At 40.8% G+C, this 26,824-nt stretch overlaps 1 protein-coding gene across 2 annotated transcripts in view; it reads right to left on the bottom strand.

The window, feature by feature from the left end:
• VPS41 (VPS41 subunit of HOPS complex) overlaps positions 1-26,824 on the bottom strand; it is a 2,347,711-nt gene that overhangs the window by 852,551 nt on the left and 1,468,336 nt on the right. For both annotated transcript variants that reach the window (XM_044064839.1, XM_044064840.1), the window contains exons 10-11: positions 20,797-20,863; positions 4,428-4,531 (exon numbers count right to left, since the gene is read on the bottom strand). In XM_044064839.1, the coding sequence (XP_043920774.1) occupies positions 4,428-4,531; positions 20,797-20,863 (171 nt within the window). The remainder of the gene's footprint in view (positions 1-4,427; positions 4,532-20,796; positions 20,864-26,824) is intronic.

Here is a 26,824-nt window from a genome sequence, read left to right as displayed (position 1 = left end):
CTTGCACCTGTCACCCCTGGGCTTTCGGATACTGGCAAAGGCTCTTGCTTCCCCCATAGTGCCTTTTTTAGGCAAGGCTCAAAAGACAAACCCACCTCCATAGCTATCACAAGGGATAAGAAACTAAGAGTAATGCTTCTCAACGCCAGAAGTCTAAACCTCAAGATGCACGCCCTCGAAACTCTCCTTAGCATGGAGAACATCGTTATCTGTGCAGTAACATAAACCTGGTTCAAGGCTCCCAAGAGCACCCCAGCACTACCAGGTTATACCTCATACCATGCTTTTCGGCCCCAAAACTTGGACCAAACCACAAAAGGAGGGGGAGTATCAATATTTGTCAAAGATACCCACACCTCCAGGTTGGTGGCACAGCACGAAGCATCAGAGACTATCCATGTGCAACTAACAGTGGGTAAAACTGCCTTTCAGTTTACAGCCTGCTACAGACCACCCTCCCAAACCCAGGAACCCCACTCGGCCTTCCTGAGAACACTGGAAAATATGAAGGTCTCTCCAAACACCATTATATTGGGCTACTTCAACTACCCAAACATAGACTGGGAGCATTACTCTAGCTCCAGCACCCTAGCCCAAAGGTTCCTAGAATTTATAAACTCAAATGCTATGGAACAACTTGTTACCACTCCCACAAGAGGGGAATCATACTGGTCCTGATCATCACCAATATGGGGACTCTATGCTCCAGACCAGAAGTGTATCCCTCACTGGTATGATCAGACCATAAACTAATCTCACTGGATATTCACATCCCAACCCCACCCCCTGCCCAGAAAACCACAGTGAAAAACTTCTCTAAAGCAAATTTCACACTCCTCAAAACTGAGGTGGAATCCTTCAAAGCCCCCGAGCCTGTGGAAAATATGGCCCAGACCGCAGAATCCTTTATAAACGCATTATATGAACACCTTCAGGAATGCATGTATCATGCAATCCCAAATAAAACCAAGACCCAATCCTCCAAAGGCAGACGTCCTGTCTGGTGGACCCCAGCCATAAACAAACTATACAATAGAAGGAGGAAGCTACTACATCATAGAGCAAAATCCCAAAAAGGGAAGGCATATCTGATCAGTATTAGCAAAAAACTACGGGCACTCATAAAATCGTCTAAGGCCAGCTTCGAGAGAAAAATTGCACAGGACACTAAGGATAATCACAAGGCTTTCTTTAGTTATGTTAGGAACCTGGGTGGGAATTCCCAGATATGCTCAGAATTAGTCCAAAATGACAAAAAATACATCGAACCCACAGACATTGCCAACATTCTAGCTGACAGGTTCAGCGCAAACTTCTCCCCCCCCACCACCAAAAGGGCAAATATCTATCCCAGCAGAGTGCTGCCCCCCTGACATCTCAGATGCTCAGGTAAGAGCCGCCCTCTCCAAAGCAAAAAACACAGCATCAATGGGACCAGACGGCGTCCCGGGCTGCATCCTACATGAACTCCAAGAAGAGCTAAACCCAACCATAAAACTACTGTTCAATCTCAGCCTCACTACAGGATATGTACCCAAAGAGTGACGTACAGCAACAGTGGTCCCCCTCCACAAAGGTGGTGCCTCAACAGATCCTGGAAACTATCGCCCCATAAGCCTGACTAGCTTGGTCTGCAAAGCTATGGAAAGGATCATCATGGACCTCATAAATAAAGATATTGGGGACCTACAGACACTGGATCCTACCCAGTTCGGCTTTGTTAAGGGCAGATCCTGCTTCTTAAACCTGGTCGATTTATTTGAAACAGTCACCAAGGCCATTGACGAGGGGAAGGTGGTCCACACAGCCTACCTAGACCTCGCAAAAACCTTTGATACAATACCCCACTCGGGCATTATAGATAAGCTCACCAGCTTAAATATAAACCCCTATGTCACTAGATGGGTTGCAAACTGGCTCAAGGACAGAACCCACATGGTTAGAATTGCTGGAGCCATGTCAGACTCCAAACCAGTTACAAGTGTGGTCCCACAAGGCTCAGTCCTGGGACCTCACTTGTTCAGTATATATTTCTCGGAGGTACAGGCCAACACGGAAGGACTGTGGCTGATCAAGTTCGTAGATGGCTGCAAACTGGGCGCCATAATTGACTCTCCAGCCGACACAAGCATCCTCCAAAAGGGCCTCATAGAAACAGACAACTGGTGCCAGAGCCATGGCCTCAAGCTAAATGCCAAAAAGTGTATAGTCATCCCCTTTGGCAAAAACAAAGTGCCCACAAATTACCACATAGGTGGTAATCCATTAAGTACAGAAGAAGTAAATAGGGACCTGGGGACCCAAGTTGATAGCAATCTCTCATTTGACAACCACGTGGCCAAAGTGGTTAGAAAAACATTTTATATAGCCCACCTAATCATGAAGTGATTCACATCTAGATCAGGGGAGGTCATCGTGCCTCTTTACTCATCCCTCATCAGGCCCATAATTGAGTACAATGCCCCTTTTGGTATGTACCTTACCAGACACCTGCAGCAACTGGAAAGACCCCAAAAGTACCTCACCAAGAGGATCAAAGGGCTCAAACAGATGCCATATGCTGCCCGGCTAAAGAAACTCCAGTTCTACTCAGTGGCATAACGCCTGCTCAGAGGAGATCTGTGCCTGACGTATAAAGCCATGTCCAACCCGGTATTAATGGACATGCTGCACCTCAGAAAATCCAAATCCCATCGAGCTACGCGCTCAAGAGACTTGAACCTCAGCACTGAAATAAATAGGACATGCTGGAGGGACAGATTCATAACCCAGAGGCTCCCTTTACTCTGGAATAAAATCCCAATCCAGGTTAGGCAGAGTCCCCTCGTTGACTCTCTTCAAGACGAATCTTGACAAGTGGATGGGAGATCGTAGGTTTACCCCGGGTATCACTTCTGTGTCACTGTTAGACAGAGGCACAGTATACTAACCTCGAAAAAGGGCATAGCAAAATTAATTTAAAATGGGTGGCGAAATCCAAACACACTCTGGCTAGGCTTATAAATGCCCTAGTATGAACCTATGAGCAGTAATTAAGAACATACATTATCAAAGGTTTGAATCAACTATTTACAGAAAAGAAACTTTTTCAAACATGAACTTGCACTATAATAGTTGCCATCCCCCGTATTGTAAGAAAAATGTTTTCAAAGGACAAGTAGTGAGAGCAGCCAGAACATGTTCCAATAAGGATCTATATCATGATGAATTGAACAAAATTACTAAGATGTTTTTGCATAGAGGTTACCCCTATTCCTTGCTGCAGAAAATAGGGGAGGAAATAACACTAAAATCAGGAAGAGAATTCAAACCTTTGATGAGTTCAGAAGTGTGTGTTAAAATGAATTTAGAACAAAGAAGACATCTGGTAAAATTTCTAACTCTAATATTAAAAATTCCTTGGTCATTAAATTCATCAACAGCAGTAAACAAGTTTGAAACATACGTAGAAAATAGCTGGAATATCCTGAAAATTGATTTAGAATTATTTAAAACATTGGGGGAAATCCTTTTTACATACAAAACAGGGAGAAATCTCAAGGAGCTATTAGAAAAAGGAGAAAGATGTCCCAAAAATTCCTTGGTTCTGGGTACCCGGGTTTGCGGAACTTACAATCAATGCCCCCCACATATTAGAAAAAGAATGCATTAAAATAGATAACATGGGATTTGACAGAGTACCATTGGTTAAAGGAAACAGTGGTACTACAGGTTTAATTTTTGTTGCAGTTTGTTCTAGCTGCAACAATTTTTGCATTGGGTAAACAAAAAGGCGGTTAAAAAAGAGGTTTTATGAACATAACTACTACATTCAAAGGAGAAATAATAATAATTATTTATAAAAACACAAATTACATTGTGAACTTTTTAAAATGTTCAGGTTTGGCATTTTAGAGATTGTGCCAAAAATGAAAGGGGGGCAATGGGAAACATTCTTGGATTACTAAAAACTAATGTGTCAGTTTAAGCTTAATGCTTCTAACCCCCCTGGTTTAAATGAACAACTACCTATAGTTCCAGCTCTTAAACTGACTGCACTAAAGTTATAATATCAGAATGAATGTTTTTATGACAATTTTTATGATGGTGTTTCAAGTATTAAATTGATGTTAAGTATTGTTTAATTATTAATAGACACATTTTTCTAAAAATCAAGAAAGTGTTTTACGTAAATGAAATATGACTGGATGTTACCATAATATAGGGTTCTGATGAAGTCCTGAATTTAACAGGATGAAAGCATTTAACCCCTTTGTTTATTTATGACTTAAATTGAATTAAATTATTTTAAATAATATCCGTTGGCTGGAGTTTTAGACAGTAACAGTTTGACTACTGAACAAGAGTTGTAATGTCTTTAGTTGGAAAGCTGCTGGCATTTAACATTATGTGAGCTTTTGTTTGGTTCGTTAACTTATTAAACTTACCATTTGTTCTAGGTCCTCTTTCACATAATGCAATATCACTAACTGATCGCCAAGAGGAGCAATACCACTGATGTACATATTTTGTTCTGTTTCAAATGCTGACACTGCAAAATAAATAAATGCATTGATTTACTCTTCTTGTTAACACACTCTACTCTACATGATATAATTATATGCCAGTAATTATTAAATACTCTCAATATAATACAGTGAATACTGTAACATGGGAATAAGCTATACTGCAGACCACAGTTTCTTTCACACAGTCTCTGTTTGCATATTATGTAAACTTGAAAAACTCAGTCAATCAGATTGAAGATACACATCACACCTTAGAAAGACAAATTAAGTATTTATTGTCCCATTCAATCTCTAAGAGCTTCCCAGTCTGCAGCAAGTTTATGTCTAACACAATACTTTCACAGCAGTATCTAGAAAGAGAATTTATTCCTTTTTTTGTACACACACACACACACACACACACGCATACTCTCTTCTCAGTGATGACATAAAAATGCCAGTCGATGTATCCTGCCATAGGCCAACAGGAACTATACAAGGCAGTGGATTAGCACTGCAGTTAGCTTACACTAGAATTTGAAAGCATCTCATTCAGTACACCACAAAGACATCATAAAATACTATCACCAGATACCCTTTCATAATCAGTCTATGCCTGCAGCCCCTCTTACATTAGTACTTGATGGCATTCCTTTGCTCTCGGTTCAGCAGCAGTGATAAAGCTACTCTGGTTGGTACTCAAAATCAACTTGAGTAAAGTGCAGTTCACAGCTGGAAAGAAGTGGCCTCATACATGCATGCTGTGATTCATCTTACCTGCTACCTCTTCTAAGCAGTGAAGAAACCAGTGTGAGAATAGGCATATGTAAGTGACTGCGTGACATGCAAATGAAAGTGCACAGTCCAATGTGTGCATAATGATATCCAAGTGAGTGCCTTTGAAAGCAGGCTTCAATTCACAGATGAAGGGAGCAGTGAGCAAGCAGCAAATTGCACATCACTATAAGAGCAAAAGGCTTGCAGGAATTTGTGAACTTGCAACAGGCAATGAAGGCAGAAGCAACAACAGCCCTCATGCAGTGGTACTTTTTGTCTACAAGCACTGTTACCTCTCACCCAGTAGTGCAATCCTGCTGCATGCAACATGAACAATGATTACCAGCAACCTATCATCTACTACCAGTTACCTAATCAGCCAATGACAGACTACTTTTGAATGGAGACAGAATAGATGGGCAAACGCTGACATATGCTGCACATGAACAGGACTGGGAAAAAAGCATGGACTTTCTATAATGGTGGAGATTAAGGTTATGTGTAGCATTTATTATATTAGCTACAGGGACATTCTGCAAACAATCACAGGTGTCAGCCTGCAGAATATGCAACGTGTTCCTCAATATGCCACTCCTGTATGTGGATGAACATATCTGTTTCTCTAGCACTCCATGGGAGGCAGCCTTCTATGACATCACCTTCCTCCCTAAAGTACTGGATGCTACAGATTGCAAACATGAAGCAAAACAGGACTAGTTGGTGTCTAAGGACTACGTTATGTTAGTCGGAAGGGTTACCATTTAATTAACTGCCAAGTAGTGTGTAATGCACATGGATAAATAACAAAGGTGTCTGCAAAGTGCCCTGGCAGTGTCCATGATTCCCCCCCATCTGTCATGCAACTCAACTATATCACCTCTTCTTACAGAGTAAAATTCTACAGAGCTACTTAGTTGGTAAAGTGCAGGCTCTGTGCTGAACAGCAATTTTAAGCAAAAAATCATGCGTGTACAAAATGTCTCACCCTCTCATATGTGACTGTATGTTACTACAGTGTTTCAGGTAAGGTTGGATACACAATGGAGTCCTGACTGATGACACCCATGGAGAACCCATACAGCATGGTTAAACTGCAGTATAACACTGTCCACATGTGAACCAGAAACATCATAGATCATGTGCTCATAGGTTCATACTAGGCTATCTGCCCTAGGGCATTTATAAGCCTAGCCAGAGTGTGTTTGGCTTTCGCCACCCATTTTAAATTAATTTTGCTATGCCCTTTTTCGAGGTTAGTATACTGTGCCTCTGTCTAACAATGACACAGAAGTGATACCCGGGGTAAACCTACGATCTCCCATCCACTCATCAAGATTCTTCTTGAAGAGAGTCAATGAGGGACTCTGCCTAACCTGGACTGGGATTTTATTCCAGAGTGAAGGGAGCCTCTGGGTTATGAATCTGTCCCTCCAGCATGTCCTATTATTTCAGTGCTGAGGTTCAAGTCTCTCTAGCGCATAGCTCGATGGGATTTGGATTTTCTGAGGTGCAGCATGTCCATTAATTCCGGGTTGGACATGGCTTTATACATCAGGCACAGATCGCCTCTGAGCAGGCGGTATGCCACTGAATAGAGCTGGAGTCTCTTTAACTGGGAAGCATATGGCATCTGTTTGCGCCCTTTGATCCTCTTGGTGAGGTACTTTTGGGGTATTGTCAGTTGCCACAGGTGTCTGGTAAGGTACATCCCAAAAGGGGCATTTGTACTCAATTTTGGGCCTGATGAGGGATGAGTAAAGAGGCACGATGACCTCCCCTGATCTAGATATGAATCCCTTCATGATTAGGTGAGCTATATAAAATGTTTTTCTAACCACTTTGGCCATGTGGTTGTCAAATGAGAGATTGCTATCAACTTGGGTCCCCAGGTCCCTAATTACTTCTTCTGTACTTAATGGATTACTACCTATGTGGTAATTTCTGGGCACTTCGGTTTTGCCAAAGGGGATGACTATACACTTTTTGGCGTTTAGCTTGAGGCCATGGCTCTGGCACCAGTTGTCTGTTTCTATGAGGCCCTTTTGGAGGATGCTTGTGTCGGCTGGAGAGTCGATTATGGCACCTAGTTTGCTGTCATCTGCGAACTTGGTCAGCCACAGTCCTTCCATGTTGGCCTGTACCTCCGAGAAATATATACCGAACAAGAGAGGTCCCAGGACTGAGCCTTGTGGGATGCCACTTGTAACTGGTTTGGAGTCTGACATGGCTCCAGCAATTCTAACCATGTGGGTTCTGTCCTTGAGCCAGTTTGCAACCCATCTATTGACATAGGGGTTTATATTTAAGCTGGTGAGCTTATCTATAATGCCTGAGTGGGGTATTGTATCGAAGGCTTTTGCGAGGTCCAGGTAGGCTGTGTGGACCACCTTCCCCTTGTCAATGGCCTTGGTGACTGTTTCAAAGAAATCGACCAGGTTTAAGAGGCAGGATCTGCCCTTAACAAAGCCGAACTGGGTAGGATCCAGTGTCTGTAGGTCCCCAATATCTTTATTTATGAGGTCCATGATGATCCTTTCCATAGCTTTGCAGACCAAGCTAGTCAGGCTTATAGGGCGATAGTTTCCAGGATCCATTGAGGCACCACCTTTGTGGAGAGGGACCACTGTTGCTGTACGCCACTCTTTGGGTACATGTCCTGTAGTAAGGCTGAGATTGAACAGTAGTTTTATGTTTGGGTTTAGCTCTTCTTGGAGTTCATGTAGGGCAGCCGGGACACCGTCTGGTCCCATTGATGCTATGTTTTTTGCTTTGGAGAGGGCGGCTCTTACCTGAGCATCTGAGATGTCAGGGGGGTAGCACTCGGCTGGGATAGATATTTGCCCTTTTGGTGGGGAGGGTGGGGAGAAGTTTGCGCTGAACCTGTCAGCTAGGATGCTGGCAATGTCTGTGGGTTCGGTGTATTTTTTGTCATTTTGGACTAATTCTGAGCATATCTGGGAATTCCCACCCAGGTTCCTAACATACCTAAAGAAAGCCTTGTGATTATCCTTAGTGTCCTGTGCAATTTTTCTCTCTAGGCTAGCCTTAGACGATTTTATGAGTGCCCATAGTTTTTTGCTAATACTGATCAGAGATGCCTTCCCTTTTTGGGATTTTGCTCCATCATGTAGTAGCTTCCTCCTTCTATTGTATAGTTTGTTTATGGATGGGGTCCACCAGACAGGACATCTGCCTTTGAAGGATTGGGTCTTGGTTTTATTTGGGCTTGCACAATCCATGCATTCCTGAAGGTGTTCATAGAATGCGTTTATAAAGGATTCTGCGGTCTGGGCCGTATTTTCCACAGGCCCAGGGACTTTGAAGGATTCCACCTCAGTTTTGAGGAGAGTGAAATTTGCTTTAGAGAAGTTTTTCACTGTGGTTTTCTGGGCAGGGGGTGTGGTCGGGATGTGAATATCCAGTGAGATTAGTTTATGGTCTGATCTTACCAGTGAGGGATACACTTCTGCTCTGGAGCATAGAGTCCCCATGTTGGTGATGATCAGGTCCAGTATGTTTTCCCCTCTTGTGGGAGTGGTAACAAGTTGTCCATAGCATTTGAGTTTATAAATTCTAGGAACCTTTGGGCTAGGGTGCTGGCGCTAGAGTAATGCTCACAGTCTAGGTTTGGGTAGTTGAAGTCGCCCAATATAATGGTGTTTGGAGAGACCTTCATATTTTCCAGTGTTCTCAGGAAGGCCGAGTGGGGTTCCTGGGTTTGGGAGGGTGGACTGTAGCAGCCTATAAACTGGAGGGCAGTTTTACCCACTGTTAGTTGCACATGGATAGTCTCTGATGCTTCGTGCTGTGCCATCAACCTGGAGGTATGGGTATCTTTGACGAATATTGATACCCCCCTCCTTTTGTGGTTCGGTCCAAGTTTTGGGGTCGAAAAGCATGGTATGAGGTATAACCTGGTAGTGCTGGAGTGCTCTCGGGAGCCTTGAACCAGGTTTCTGTTACTGCACAGATATCGATGTTCTCCATGCTAAGGAGAGTTTCAAGTGCGTGCATCTTGAGGTTTAGACTTCTGGCGTTGAGTAGCATTACTCTTAGTTTCTTATCCCTTGTGATACCTATGGAGGTGGGTTTGTCTTTTGAGCCTTGCCTAAAAAAGGCACTATGGGGGTAGCAAGAGCCTTTGCCAATATCTGAAAGCCCAGGGGTGGCAGGTGCAAGCCGTCCCTAGCGAAGCATCGTGGCTTGTCGAGCATGTCATCCCAGGCTGACAGGCATTGGATCCCCTTTGAATGACACCAATACCAATCATCGTGCTGAAGTCCTGGGTTCCTCTGGATGGATACCTACAGGACTACAATGCAGTATGCCCTGCCATAGCCTGTAAGAAGACTTTAGCATGCTGCAGGCTACAAAACAATCATTAGGAAGCATGCAGACTGCTCATCTGTACTGGTCCCTATCACATGCAAACCAACAGCCTCATCTAATGACAATGGAGAGGTCCAGAGACACCAAGCAGCTGTACCACAGACCCAGAAAGACAGTGGTGGGCACAATAAATGACACCACAGACAGAGTAGTGGTGACTAGTCCAGCTCTATGGGACATTGACAAGCACAAAGTGACAATGTGGTGTCATGGTGAACAAACATGATGCTGGAGTGTTAGATAAAAGCTATGCTTAGCAGTGCATGGTAAAGTCACAATGAGCATAAGATGTGTCCACATATATCACCCGGGTGGGAGGGTGCAGTGATCACTGACATCAGCATCTGCATGTGTGCCAAGAAGCACAGTGACAAATGGCTGACATCACAACCTGGATGGGTGGCCATATCACCGGAGTTGGAGACAGGGATTTTGCTGCAAGGTACAGAAGTGACATTATGGACCATGACTTGGTGTGGGTGCCACTAAATGACTCTGGTCTGAAGCGACTGTGCTGGCCTGGTACGGAAGGATTACAGCCCCTATCCTTTAAGTAATGTTTAACTACTGAGGGACAAGGGGACCTGTACAGAGGTGAGGTGTCCTGCACCTGGAAGGCTGGCAAGTGCCATGAGGTGTGGTGGAGTGAGATACTTCTAGATTTGCAGGAGCAGACTGTGTGCCTTGTGATGACCTTCTAATGCAACCACCATATGTATGTACCTGCCCTTGACCATGAACAACACTGCTAGACAGGGCAGTGATGTTGGCACTTAGTGAGGATAAGTTAATGTCAATTTCCACAACAGTCCTCTAGAGACCTAGTATGGCATCATCCCTCAATTCAGGGACTCACAAAGTATTGCCAGTGATGGAAAACAGTCACAAGAATACTACACAACACCACTCTCCATCTTAGCATGGGTAGCAGGAGACAATGCCTGGATGACAGTCCTGCACATTTGCTGCTTGAGCCCTAGTGCATTTCTCAGCTGTATGGTGAGAATACCAACAATGGATGCAGTATTGCCACAGGGAGAGCTATGCTGGTGTTCAATGTCAAGGAGAAGAGCTGACTGTGAATTATGTTACCTACATGGAGGCTGAAGATATAGCAAACGTACTGCCTGATAACTTTAGCTCTAACTTTACCCCTCTCTCCCCTCTGTTGGTCCATCAAGATATACCTGAATCTGGCTCACCTCCAGCTGTCACACAAGGCCAAGATCTAAAAGTGCTATCAAAAACTAAAAATACTGTATCACTTGGTCCTGACATCCCTGGATGCATCTTAAATAGCGTAAAGCATGATTCTGCCATACCCATAGCAACACTGTTCAAAATTGTACTGAGCAAATGCAGAACAGCTACAGTCATTTCCCCTGCATAAGTGAGGCCCTTCCACAGACCCAGGCAATTACAGACCCAGAAGTCTGACCAGCCTCATAGAAAAAAGCTATGGAAAAATAAACTTATCATGGAACAAATCAATCAAGTCATAGGGAACCTTCAAACACTAAACGTGTCTCAGTTTGGATTCAAGGGCAGATTACGTTTATTCAACCTGGTAGATTTTTTTGAAAAAGTCACCAAAGCAATGGATGAAGTCAAAATGGTACACACTGCATTCCTTGACCTGGCCAAAGCTTTTGTCACAATCTTCCACTCAGGCATAGTAGAAAAGTTAAACAAACTTGGAATAAACCCTTATGTCACTTGCTGGATTGCCAGCTGGCTCAACGACAGGATGCAGGAAATCAAAAAAGGGGAAACTACCTCCACAAAGAGATCATTCACCAGTGAAGTCCCCCCAGGGTTCTGTGCAAGGACCTCTCCTGTTTAACATCTACTTTTCTGAAGTAAAAGCCAATACCAAAGGGCTTTGGTTGACTACGTTTGCAGATGACTGTAAGCTAGGAGCAGTCACTGAATTACCAAATGACTTGGCCATCCTGCAGGAAGACTTTTCCCAAATAAATAACTGGTGCCAAAATCAAGGACTGCAACTAAATGCTAACAGAAGCATTACTGTATCCTTTAGGAAGTCAACAACCTCAGGGAACTACCACATTGACAATATACCACTAACAGCTGATACAGTTGTTTGGGATTTGGAAACTTATGAGAACAGTGACCTAAGTTTTGACCAACATGTGTCCACTGTTGTAAGAAAGTTCTTCTGTACTGCACAGCTTATAAATAGATCTAGGGATGTCACTGTCCCCCTTTACGCAGTCCCCATTAGGCCAATCATTGAATATAATGCAACCTTTAGCATGTATCTGTCTAGAAGCATGCATCAACTGGAATGCCCAGAGATACCTTACTAAAAGGATACAAGGCCAAACACAGCATGTCTTACATGGAACATCTTGAAGCCCTGTCACTACATGGTATCCTACAGACTGCTAAGAGGTGACCAGTGTCTGGCTTAAAAGGCATACTCCGACTCAATACTTATGGATTTACTGCACATCAGCAAACCAAATGGCATCAGAAACACTCAGTCTAGGGATCTAAACCTCTTCTGCAACATCATCAGAATGGTTTGGAGGGGCAGGTATATCTCATGGAGTATACTGCTTTTCTGGAACAGACTCCCCATCCACATAAAACAAAGTTCATCCCTGTAAAGCACAATTTGGATTTATGGATGGGAAACAGAAAATGTACCCTAGGATTGCCCCCCCCCCCGTACTACTAATAGACAGAGGTAGCTCCTAAATGCTTTATCCCATGCATGGGTCCCTCAAATTATCTATGTTATGATCCCAGTTACTCATATTAGGGATAATACATAATTATTGACCTTGGGATGGGTAAGGCTAACTTCTAACAAAATGGGATAGCTTAATTCATGTACAAAAAGGGAAACTGGTTAGGGTTACCAGTATTTACCTACGAACTGACCCAGATAAATACAGACCAATTAGTCTTACTACCATTTTTTGCAATATCAAGGAATTTAGAAATGCTAAACTAATTAATATTGACATAAGTGACCTCCAAACCCTCCCTTAATTACAATCAATATGGATTTGTTAAAGGTAGGTCTTGCCTAGTTAAGTGACTCAATTTCTTAAACAAGGTCATGGAATCATTAGGCAGTCAGACTGTTCATACTGCTTTTTTTTCCCCTTCCTGCTGCTTGATGTCACATAGATTTGCTATCAACTTTTCTTCTTTCACCTCGGTGGTGACAGCCAGTCAGATAACCCATTGCATATGCAGTCAATAGGTTTTCACTTGAATGTCCCTAACCCCAGCCCTGCAGAATAAAGTTGCAACAATTTCGAAGAAGGGGCATTCTACTTTTTCCCCATGGTGTATGTTTGTCCCCCAATCCCTAGAACTAACATGACAGGCCTGGGATCTCCAAGCCCATGTCTCCAGGTCCTACAGCTACAGTGAATGTGCCAGCAGCTGACTGGAGCCACCATTACTTCTCCCGAGACGAGCTAGTGCAAGTTGCACAATCTCACCCTTTCATGCAAGGCATCAGAGCTGATAACTGATCACTAATCATCTGGGTCAAAATATGGACTTTATCCCTCTATATTACACAGCTCGGGAGTTCACAGTGCCAACTTTGACCTTGCCAAGGCCTCTGACATTATTCTCTAAGTAGACTTCACAGACAAACTTTCCAGTCTCAACATTTACCCTTATATTGTCAACTGGATGGTAAATTGGCTTATGAATGGTACCTTAGTAGAATTTATGTGGTTTCTGAGGATCAGTGTACTGAGGAAACTGCCTAACATTAGTTATGGAAATTAGGGGTAGGAGATGCTTAAGAATGGTGCTTCAGCCTTTCTTGGCTCCCCAATATACTCAAAGTTAATTCAGGAAAGCAATACATTAAATCAAGTAAAGTTTCAGTTCTAGTTGGTCTCAGTGCTGAGCTCTATAAAATAAGGAGTTTGAAATTTGTTCATCCTCTTCATTTCTTTAATCATCTGTCTTTTGGTAAAATTTGGTGTCCATTTATTGAAGGCTAACATCACACAATTCTGGAGCAGGTCTGGCAGACCCTCTTAAGCTAGAATCCAGTAGGATTTGTTCACTGGCACAACCAGGCAAACCATGTTCATTTTCTTGGTATAGCTTTATGAAGGAGGCCTGATTGGAAAGACTGCAAATGATGGTAGCCTTTGATGCTGAAAAAGCATCTCATCATATCAGATGGTTCTTCCTGCATCCAATTCTAGAGGTGATCACTTTCCTTTTACAATTAAGAAACTGGGTAATGGCCTGTATGCAGCAACCACTGGCCAAATGTACACATTAATGGAATCTTTTTTTTTTGCTTCGATTCCACTTAGGATGGACACTAAACAAGGAGTCCAGTGGTACAATTTCTTTTCAACTTAATTCTGAAGCCTCTAGTATGATGGATCCCATGGGACAGGGATATGCCTCCAACCTCTTTAGGTAGCATCCATGTAAAAATGCTTGTCTTTGCTGATAGTAGCCTCCTGACAATAACAACTTCATAAATTTTAATAATCAGAGTGGTACAAAAATAGAGGCATATACTGAGCTTTCCAACTGTAAACTAATAAGATTAAAGGAAACATATTCCTACTCCATGTCACTTTGGTTATGACAAACTTGGGGTAGTGGGGTAGAAGATGACAGCCTCTGGAAAGAAGGCATTTATGAACACAACTGCACAAGAACCTTGATGTTTATGAGCAGAAGCACATTAGGTATGGTTAAAAAAAATTCTTCTGGACTTGTAACATTAGATGTTCCTTCTCCGTCACTGACCGAGCAGGTAAATGTAGTTAAAAATGAGTATAATGATAATACTGGCATACCTTTTGCATACACTGGTGACATAAATGAGAAGAGGCTGCCCTGTACCATTACAAAAAGGATTACAAGCTGTCCACGTGGGTTCAGCAATGCAGTAACGACTGTGGTGCCCACGTAGAGATGTCGGCAGAATATAACTGGAAATTCAAGTTTGTATTTCCAGAGAAGGGAAGTGGGTTTATCTACAGGGAGCAAAAGGGACTTGGGAGTAGCATGATAAGCTAGCCTGGAGAAGAAGTGGGATGAGGTAATGGTGTTACCCCAAATTCCAGGCAGAAATCAATTCATCTAAAAATTTAGAACAACATCCATTTTACTCCTACCTTCATAAACATGGCTATCTCAGGAACTAATGGTTCTTGTAAAAGGTGAAGACAGAAAACAGCAGATTTAGCACATATTAGCAGAGATGCCCAATGAACTAGTAAAGTAGCTAGGGCACAAACTATGTCCCAATCAGCCGATCCCAATCTCTCTAACACAGTACTGGATTTTAAAACCTGGTACTACATTTGCAGTCAAACCTGAGCACTGTAGCACTTTGTGTGTGGTCTAAACTGTAGCAAGCAATTTGCCAAAGTTTTTTTTTTAATACTAAAATCGGAGTGCAGTAGTGATCTGTGGAGGCAAGGTATAAACTGCAGCAAATGTTTGCTACATTTGTAGCAAGTAGTTTGCTACAGATTAAAAAGAATATTTTTTTTTATTTAAATTAAAACATAAGTACTCTAGCACTCTGAGCAGGCAGGGTATAAACTGTAGCAACTGTTTCCTACAGTTTGAAAGAAGACTTTCTTTAATGAAATAAGCTGAAAGAGTTTGGGTGCAGGGCACAGAAACAGGATGTGAATGTCTAGGGTGGGGAGGGTGTGTCATTCATTTGGCCACCTGACTGGTGAGCCAGTAGAAGGAACATCTATTTTTTTCCCATTTTAATGGAAGTGGAGCTTATATCTAAATATAATAAGATGATGGATGTAATAGGCTTTTTATTTTCTCTTCACTCGAAGAACTGAAGGGTAGGGTTGCCACCTTTTCAAATGCCCAAAGTAGGACATTTTTGTAGAAATGTGAGATTTTGCAGGACAAAACATACACATGGTCAGTGTAAAAGACAGAACTTCACTTTTTTGTCAAAATAAAAGCTTATTTTTGTAGTACTTGAGTTACTTATGCTATTCAATATAATATTTATGTGTTCCAGATACAAACTAACTGTATTATATAACTATTAAAGAAAACTTAAAAATATATTTTGTCTTAAAATCTCAGGACATTTGGCATTTTTTAGTTTTTTTGCAGGACATAACTGCCCAAGGTGGGACTATACCCTCGCAAAGAGGGACAGGTGGTAACCCTTCTGAGGGGTTAGGGCATTGGTTGAACCAGCTACTATTCTGCACTGAAGAGTATGTTCTGGGATTCAATTAAAAAAAACTCTCAGCCTGTACTAGGGTTAACAAGCTTCTGTATGGGTTTCTGTACAGGGATATGGGTTATCTGTTTACAAAGATGGATGGAAATGTGTCTTTCTTCGATTGGATAGCTCATAAGCAGAATCAGCAAAAGACATAAATGCAAACCATAAAGCCTGCAAAGGATACCTGGCACCACAACACTGTACTGTTACTAATGGTGGTTAGAATTCTCAGCTTTTAGTGACTGGCAGTGGTAATTTCACTAACTACAATGATCACCAGCTCCATGCTAAAACTAAAAACTTACATTTACAGCAAATCATGTATGACATAATTATACTACTTTCAAAGAATGCAATTTTTTTGTTCATGCATTCATTAAAAAATGAATTGATGAATGATCTGTGATGTTTGCCTGCATTGCCATCTTTTACAAATAAGGACACAGTATTGTTACATGTTTGGTAAGGTCATACTTTTAGTGGCACAGTTACTTGTGAGAGATAGAAACCTGATACATATTTACAGGGCAAGCCATTAGGAGCTTAAGAAACTTGCAAAATTTATTTCCCAAGGAATATAGCTTAGACAGTGACTGCAATAACATATTTAATCATGATTATTTAATAATAGTAACTTGTTTTGGGGCATTATTGTCTTAAGGCAATAAAACTTACTGTTTCCTTGTTCAGTCTAATTTACCTGTACAAGCATAATAAAAAAATGCACTCCTCCTTGTGTGTGTGCATACAGAGACACACACAGTCCAACATACGCAAACAGGGAAGTAGCTCTGTACATGTATGAAACAAAAAGGCCAAGCTGAACTGTTTTTATTTTGTATGTGTGCACACTCATGTAAGTGTATGCATGTGTGTATAAATAAATCAAACACATTACAGGTCCACATATATGAAATATAAATACTTCTGCATATAAAGATACGTGTATATGTGTGTGTGTGTGTGTGTGTGTATCTATATATAAATACAAATTCCTTTTCCAATTTTGCACATGGAGTTGGGGTGTCACTTCAACAGTGACAATGATCTACAGCCAATGTTCACAATGTTGGGTGGCTAGCCCTGCCACAGTTGTTTTTCCAAAGCACACACATGCATGCACCTCATGCCTATGGCCAACTTAGTGTTCACTTCACTTAATGCAGGTCTTTGGAATGTGGGAGTAAACTAGGACACCCAGACAAAATCCATGCAAACACAGGGAGGACATGCAGACTCCCAACAGAAAAGTACCCTGCCAAAAATTGACCCAGAGCGGCTCTTGCTATGAGGTGACAATGCTACTCACTGCAACACTGTACTGCCCATATACATAATTATATACAACTATCTAAATATATATATATATATATATATATATATATATATATATATATATATATATATATATATATTGTCTCACACACATATATACGTGTGTAAGACAATCAGTACAACAAAACATCTCAGTACCGATTACTGTCAAAAAGGATTGCAACTCAAAATGCTAAATGAAACATGCATGCTCTAAGAAAAACGGAGCATGCAAATCAAAAATCCCTGTTTTTTTTTAGTGTAGGGGGGTTAAGCTGCCACGCACAGCCCTTGCAACTTACATATATTAGCTTCAAGACTGCACAAAAGTGGGAGAAAGGGTATATTTCCCTTCCCTGCTATTACAATGATCTCATACATGTGTCAATCAGCTGAAATGTTAAACAAACTGAGTTAACACAATAGCTGTCAAGGAAAACATGAAACAATTTATATGGAGGAACCATTCCTCTCAACCTCTAAGAGCAAGAAATATGGACAAAGCCATAAATAATGTGGTACAAAGGCCCCAAAATAGGGGCAATTTTTAAATATTTCTCTTACAAATTTAGAAAACTGATAGAATAATAGGTTTTGCATTAGCATGGATTTTTGAAGGAAATGAAGTCTGAAAGTCAAATGTCTGTCACTATTTTTTAACTTCAGTCTTTAATGATTTGCCACTAATTTGTCAGAAAACCACAACTTTATGAAAAAGAGACCAAAAATATGGGGCAAAAATATGTACAGCTGAGAGGTATGGCGAGGAACCAGTGTGCATCTATCTATTTAAAAAACACAATACTGAAGAAAAGTTCAGGTGATAAAACCAAAACCAACAAAGAATCAACTGAAAAAAAACCAATGAACTTTATCACAATACCAGACCATAAAACTCAATAATATTTCAACTAAGATCATCCAATAAACAAACAGTATCAACATTAAATAATATTCTCTTAATTAACCACTTAAAAACACAATAATAATAAGTCAAACTCTGTTACTGGCTAATACATTGATACTATCTAACATAAATTTTTTTTAAAGACAAAATTTAATATTAATGGTTTTATTTAAACCTAAGCGAAAACGCCTTTGCCACGATTTTCTCTTTCTTTCTTTTTTCAAGAGAATTAATATAAATAATATAATAATATAAAAACACACAAGAACACAAATAAAATAGCAATAATGCCTCACATGGTGTGTATTAATGTGCAATTAACACTGTCTCAGGGGCAGAGAGGGCCTAACAAACCCCCTGGAAAGGATTTGATACATTACACACACACCTGGAGGGCATTATTGCTCTTAAAAATGGCTCTCAGTAAAATTGTTGTGTTTCTCACTCATACACACACACAGAGTCTCCTCTGCCGCAGTCTCCTCTGCTTTCATACATTCACTCACACAAGATCACTCTCTCGATGTCTCACACACACACAGCCTCCTCTGCTTTCATACATGCATTCACTCACACAAGATTGCTCTCTCTCTCTCTCTCAATCACACACACACAGTCTCCTCTGCTTTCATACACACATTCAGTCACACATCACTCTTACGTTCTCTCTCATTCTCTTGATGTGTCACACACACACACACACACACACACACACACACACACACACACACACACACACACACACACACACACACAGTCTCTGCTTTCATGCATACATTCACGCACACATGCAGACAAACACATGCTTTTCTGTTTCGCTCGATCAATCGCTCTCTCTCTCTTCCTCTCATAAATGCATACACTCTCACACATGGTTTATATTCATTTTTTTCTTTTTTTATTTTACACTCGCTAAACACCAAAAGTGCTGCTTAGCGAGTGCAAAATAATGGCTCGCTCTCACTTTCACTGGCATGCACGGATACACTCAGACATAGACAAACACACACTTTTTTTTATAGTTGCCTTTTTTTTTTATATTTTTACACTCACTAAACAGAAAAAAAGCTGCTTAGCGAGCGTAAAATAATGGCGGCCACTCCCTTTTATCAGTCCGAGGTTCATGGCGGCTTGACATGCTGCCGTGAAGTGGCAGACATGTTTTTCAGTGGACATTACTTGTACACTAATACCCTGCAGGAGAATGTTCATTCTCCAATCAGGATACTGATGCACAGTTTGCCTTCTCTAAAATGTCTTAAATGATGCACAAACTAAAGTATGCTTGAACAAAGCATTATTCTCATCCTTGTTTTTATAGAATAAAAATGTTCTTTAATTCTCTTAGATAACCTACATGTGGTCATCCCCACATAAAAAGCATCATATTGTGAACATAAAGCAATATACACCAATCCTGCTGAATTACAGTTAAACCTGATCATGGATCATAATAGATCTATCCAAATGTGGTAAAACAACATTAAGTGCTTCTAACACAAAACTACAAACTTTAGAGCTTAATGAATAAAATGGCTTCCTTTTCTTTGTTGTCATGTTTTTTTTTTCAGGTGATTATTTGTTGATCTATCATCTATATCAATAGACAGACAGATACGCTCACCCGTACACATGCACATAAATGCATGGATTTCCCAGTTTTGATCAAATGTACCTATAACGGACAAACATTCTTGGCGGTGCACTGAGTCGACAGTTCAGTTTGTCATCAAGTGGAATGATTACAAGTTAGTGTGATGCTGCATGCATTGATGGTGTGAGTATCAGAGAAGAGCAAGGTGAGTTTTAACTTTTCACAACTTTTTCTTTGGTGTGTGTGTGTGTGTGTTTGCATATGGGTCTATGTTAAAAGACCGTCTTTTGAAATAGTCAAATTGCATATGACTGAACTCATATGATTGACCATTTAAATAGAGAATTGTCCTGAGATCATGGTATGAGGGGATCGAGAAATATGCCCATTTCTCCACTGTAGTGCAATGTGACATAGGGACTAAGTGTTGTTGCTGGTAGGCACAAAGGTAGTGGAGGATAATTATGAGGGTACTTTTTTTGCTTAGATTGTTATACATATGAAGTATTGTGTTTAATGTTTGGCTGTGTGATACATGTTAGTTATGAAAATCAATAAAGAACATTAAGCTGAAGCTGTACATCTACTTAATTATATTCATACTAGAAGCAGTTATCTGATTCTTTTGAATAGCCAAGCTCCACAAACTAGATCTAACACTTCCCTAAATATGAAGTAAAATCTACAAACTCAAAAAAAAAAAAAAAAAAAAAAAAACTGTCAGAACAAAGCATTAAAATAAACAGGAAACAAATTTACTTATAGTGTATGTTCCCTTTCGTACATGGATACACTTTCCACAGTACACAAGGATTCAAACAATATCACAAAATCGCTCCACTGCACAAAAATCTGCAGTTTGAAAAATATATATATATTCATACTAAAGGGTCAGCAAAATTAAACTACACAGTACTTGGTGGACATATGTTTTTTTTTTCTTTTTGATATCAAACTGCAATAAAACTAAAGTATGTTAAAAATATAAATGTATTTATGCACCACTCAGTTTACAGTAAATAGTCTCTGTACCAACTCATACCATTTAAAATACAAGAACCTTTTTATACAGCTTGCTGCTTCTTACCTATTTCGACATAACGACTGGGCAAGTCTCTCAGTTCATTAGGATGCCTTTCCTTTACAGAGCAAATCTAAAAGACATGCAAATATATTAAAACTTTTCAGATATGAATAAAGTACATTTGAGTGTAAGTAAATGTAACATAACAGTATATGTTCAAATGATATCTGATGCAGTAGTCTTAGCTATATGGGTTATATCCTGCCAAGGATATAATAGAGGCCTGTTTTCAAAACTTCAACTTGCCTTCCATGTACCTAAAGTGTCAGACAGTTCGAGATAATCTGACTAAAAGACATTTTTGGGAACCAAGACCCTCAGAGCTTTCCTGAAAACAGAAACAGGGAGGCTGAACACTTAAAGAACAATGTTAGGGAGAACTAAAAATAAATAACTATATGCACCAATATACAAGGGGGGTGGAGTGAGGGAGCAGCTACTGTAGCAGTGATCATTCATATTGATCACTGCTGCAGTAGCCTTAGCTATATGGGTAGATTACCCTTGCTTACTACATTTGGGAGGTGGAAGGAGAAGACTCTAGGAACCCCAAACGAATTGTCTTTGCAAGGCCTGATCTAGACCTCGAGAAGGAATCAAGCTTATAGTGTTTTATAAAAGTATGTACAGGGGACCAAGTTGCAGCTTCTAACATACTTCTAGAATTCAGCCCTTTCAAAAAAACGAGAAATGAAGCCAAGGCTTTGGTAGAGTAGGCCTTGACCCTGCCAAGAATAGTTTTGTTGTGGTGATTATAACAAAAGGTAATAGCTTTAGACAACCATTTAGAAATAGTCTGCTTTGACATAGGCTGTCCCTTTTTCTTACCTTCATATGAAGGGAACAATTGATCAGAAGAGCTGAAGATTTAGTTCTGTCAAGATAGTACCCGAGTTGTCTGTGAACATACAAGGTATGGAGTATCCTTTCTCCCTCATTTTTGGGTTCCTGAAAGAAACAAGGAGATGGATAGTTTGGCTTAAAGTAAACTGGCACACCACATTAGTTAGAAAAGAAGGATTAGTTCACAAAGAAACCCTGTCCCTGTGGAAAATGACATAGGGTTGATTCACCGTACGAGGTTTCAACTCAGACATCCCTCTTACAGAGGTCAGTGCAATCTGTAAAACCATTTTCCACATTACAGAGCAATCAGTAAAGCTGTTTTCCATGTTAAGAACCTCAAGTCAGCCAGGTTAGCTGGTTCAAATGGAGCAAGTGCTAGCTTCTCTAACACAAAACTAAGACCCCAAGGATGGGCCACAATTTTTCTTTGAGGCACCTCATGCAAAACTCCTTTGAAAAACATTCTGACATAAGACTACATTGAAAGAGGGGGAACCATGGGAGGACATGATAAAATGGCTGACAAATTAACCTTTGTAGAGGAGAAAAAAACACAGGACTGTAACTCTCGCAAATCCTGCAAAATGATAGAACAATTAACCATGAATAGGTCCTGGTTATTTTATTGAACCAGCTAGAAAACCCTTCCAACTTCTAATATATGATTTTCTAGTGGAAGGCTTTCTTGCCTCCATTAGTACCTGCTGTACTCCTTCATTATATAGGTGCCTAAAAGGAATTAAGACCCTATCCTTCAGGCAGTCAATTGACGTTGATTGGTGTCAAGGTGCATCAAACATCAATGTTCTTGTGTGAGTAGATCCAGTCTGTGAGGAAGCTTGTGGTAATTGCCCCTGGCCATTTCCAAAAGAAGGGAGAACCATGGTTGCCTGAGCCAGAGGGGAGTCATCACAAAGGTCTAGGGGGATTCCTTATGAATCTTCAGAAGTACCCTGAATACTAGTGGAAAGGGTAGAAAGGCATACAGGAACATTCCTTTTCAAGGAAAGGAAAAAAAAAAAGCAACAGTCTTCCAGGCCTTCTTCCATGGAGTCCCGGAGCAGAATCTTGCCAACTGATTGTGCAGAAAGGAGGCAAACAGGTCTACTTGAGGAACTCCCCACAGACTGATCAAATCTTGGAAGACCCCCTGATCTAGTTTCATTTAAGAGAGTCTGCTCTTGCTCTGCTCAGCTTGTTGCCGCAAAATTTTGCTCTGACAGAATGCAGAATACCCGTGGAGTGAGACTCTACTGTGAAGCTATATCCCAAACTTATATGGCTAGTCTGCAGAGGGGGTATGACCTGGTTCCCCATTGTTTGCTGATGTACCACATGACTGTAGTGTTATCTATAACAACTTGAAGAGGCCCAGGGAACCAAAGATGATTCACAAAGTTGAATGCCTTGACCAGGTCAAGCATCTCTTTTACATTTATGTGCTTGCACCTGTCCTTGGTGTCTCATGCACCTTGCACTTTTATCCCTCCTGAAACTGCTCCCCAAGCAAAATCCAAGGTATCTGTGGTGACTGACAGCTTTGGAACCAGGAAGGAGAAAGGAAGACCTGGATTTAGGGATATCTGTTGTCTTAACCAAGTGATTTCTCTTCTGACAAACCCCAGTAATGGGATCTGGAAAGACATGAGGTATTTGTGCTGGGACCTGAGAGACTTCATATACCACTATCTTTCTCATGTGGAGATTTGCCAGGGCTATCATGAGAATCACAGAAGCCATGAGATCCAAACTACCAAGTAATTCCTTTGCAGTGACCAAAGTCTCGGTGGAAAACCCTAGAAATAGATCTATTTTTTCCTGTGAAAGAAAAGCTCTTTGAACTATGGTGTCTAGTTGACATTCTAGAAACACAATCCTGTGTGGAGTCCAGAAAGACGTTTGAATGCTCTCTTGAAATGTCAGATTGTGTAAGACATCTGACACCCAAGAGAGAGAGAGATTCCTGACACTTTGAAAAAAAAAGACTATGCAAAGATAAGCACCTCATCTAAATATGGAAAAATGTGGATACCCTGTAGTCTGCACTTTGTGAATACTCTTGGTGCAGATGATGATTCAAAGGGCAAGGCAGAAAACTGATAATGTGATCCAGACACAAAAAAACTTAAGAAATGCCTGAAAACTGAAGGAATAGGAATGTGATGATAAGCATCTTTTAAATCTAGTGTTACCAGGAAACTTGAAAGAGGAAGAAATGGTAACAGGTTGTGAAGTGACAACATTTGGAATTTGGGCACTACCACAAACAGGTTTAGGAAAGAAAGATGTAGAACTGGAATCCATACACCTTCTTTGGCACTAAAAACTTTCTCCTGGGAAGGAGGAACTGGTTATATCACTCCTTGGGACAGCAAGTGATGGACAGTTGGAAACAAGAGAGTCTGGTCTGAAAGGTGAGGAATTACTCCCTGGAAAGGAGGGATTTCCTTCCATTACCATCTGTAACCTTGATGAATAATCTTCAGAACCCATTTATCTGAAACTATCAGTTGCCAAAGAGAACAGTGGAGATTCACACATTCTAAAAATAAAAAAGGGGTGGGTGCCAGAGTGGCAGGGGGAAAGTCTCTTAAACAGTCATTCTAACTTATTGGATTGTCTCTGGTTTTTGGAGGTTCCAGAATTCTTCTTGGAACCCCCTTGCCATTTCTTTTTAAACATCTGTTTATGTGTATTTTGTTGAGATTGTCTGTTTTACTTATTACCAAAATTGGATGAGGAGTTAGAGAATCCCTTGGCAAATTTGGAAAAGGAGGGCTGAAAAATCTTAAGATATTCCCTGTATCAGCTTACTTCTTTCTCACATTTTTGATCACCTCTGCAGCAGAGGGGAAAAAGACTAAATCTCTATCTAAAGGAGAATTTCAAATCTAATTTTGTCATCATCTGGGAAATTCTGAGAAAACCTGTTCAAAACAGTACCAGTGGCCATAGCCCTTAAAGAAGTACCAACAGTCATACACACACACATTCCCTTTTATTACCTGAATTATACTTAGAACAATTCGCAAAGAAAATACAGGACTCAGAAATTCAAGGATATAACTGGTATGGTAGCCAAGAAAAGCTGGTTTTATTTGCAGATATTATTTTATACCTGACAAAGCCAGAAAAAGACATTACAGTGCTGTGGAACATTTTGAGACCGTTTCAAATCTTTTCAGGATACAAAACTAATGAAGCTAAAACAAAGGGAATAGCAGTAAATTATGTACCCACACACAAATTGGTTCAAGAATATCCTATTTAAGGGGACATGATAAAAGAAAGTATTTAAGAGTATGGATTAAAAATGATTCTAGTGTGGCAGCTAAGGATATGTGGGAAGAGACTAAACAAGAGATAATACAAAAAATGAGAAAATGGGAGCTTTGTTATACAGATATGGATAATAAGGTACAATCAGTTAACATGTTTTTAGCCCCTTTAGTCTTGTACAAAGGTCAAGCACATTTTTACCAACCAGAGGTGAAGTTGTGGATAGCAATTAATAAAGAGCTGAAAGACTTTATCTGGGACAGAAAGATGGCAAGGAACAAGTGGGATAAGTTGATTCTTCCAGAACAGGGCGGATTGGATTTACCCAATTTGAAGGGGTATTTCAGACATAGCATAAGTAGAAAACTATATTTCAAAGTGGAAAGGGATAATGAAGAAATGGGGAAGGGGGCTCAAGAAACAAGGAGAGGGTGGGATTTTGGATGCCCTTAAGTAGAATAACAATAATCATGCAGAATATTACATCCATAAAGTAGCAGAAAGTACTCTAAGAAAGTACAGTTGTGTACACCTACCATAAATGCAGATGTTCGAGTGTCTTCACTGTTGCAGTCATAACTGTAGGGTGTTCCTGCCGGCAGGCAGCCCGAGGTCGGCCAGAATTCCAAAGTCTGGGTCCGGCGTCGGCTGTACCAGCAAGTACCCTGACGTCAGAACGTAGAGGTATAAAGCTGACAGCCGACGCCATCTTCTCCAGCCTTTCTTGCCCCAGATGTCAGAAGTCCCCCAAAGTAACCAAAAGGTGTCCAAAAAGGAAACACAAATACACCACAAAAGAAGAGGGAGATAGAACAAGCAAAAAATAAGAGGGGATTGGTGGGAGGGAAACACCGACTGCAACAGTGAAGACACTCGAACATCTACATTTATGGTTAGGTGTACACAACTGTACTATGTTCTTCGTGTTTCACTGTTGCAGTCATAACTGTAGGGTGGAATCCCAAAGCTGTGATGAGGGAGGAGGTTATACAGAAGAAGGGGCAGCCAGAAGACCCTGCAAGACAGCAGAGGCAAAACCTGCCCTAGACTTAGAATACAAAGGGAGATTATAGTGCTTAGAAAAAGTATGCACTGAACTCCAAGTGGCAGCTTCCAAAATGTCCTTGGTAGGAACTCCTCTGAGAAAAGCTGCCAAAGTGGCAGCTGCTCTAGTAGAATGACTTCTAACAGTACCTGGAATCTGCTTCCCAAAGTGAGAGTAACAAAACCTTATCCCATGAGCAATCCATTTGGAAATAGTTTGTTTAGAAATAGCCTTGCCTAGAGAACTGGAGGCATAAGAAATAAGCAACTGATCAGATTTTCTGAAATCTTTAGTTCTGTCCAGGTAAAACCGTAGCTGTCTGTGTACCTCCAATGAATGTAAAATCCTTTCCCCTTTGTTTTGAGGATTTGGAAAGAAAGTAGGAAGGTGAATAGTCTGATTTAAAGCCACTTTAGAAATCACCTTAGGCATAAATGTAGGATTGGTCCTCAAGGCAACTCTGTCTTGGTGGAAAATAAGGTATGGTTCCACAGCCATGAGAGCTTGCAACTCTGACACCCTTCTGGCAGAAGTCAAAGCTAATAAAATAGCTGTCTTCCAGGATAAGAACTTGATATCCGAAGCAGCAGCAGGCTCAAAGGGAGGTAAAGTTAGTTTTTCCAAAACATAATTAAGATCCCAAGCAGGAACAGGAGGAGTTCTGGGAGGTCTTAAATTCTTAGCCCCTCTCAAGAATTGTCTCACCAGCTGGTGAGAGAAGATGGGGGGAATCAGTGTTGTAATGAGCCGAGATAGCAGAAGCATGGATTTTAATGGAAGAAAAGGAGAGGCCTTTAAACAAAAGGTCTGAGAGGTAGAGTAAAATGGAAGAAATGTCAGGCAAAAGAGGATCAGAACCTC

The sequence above is a fragment of the Protopterus annectens genome, chromosome 3.part0 (genome assembly GCF_019279795.1).
Source record: "Protopterus annectens isolate FY-2018-M chromosome 3.part0, PAN1.0, whole genome shotgun sequence".
Taxonomy (NCBI): domain Eukaryota; kingdom Metazoa; phylum Chordata; order Ceratodontiformes; family Protopteridae; genus Protopterus; species Protopterus annectens.
This window is presented reverse-complemented; position numbering and strand designations above follow the sequence as displayed.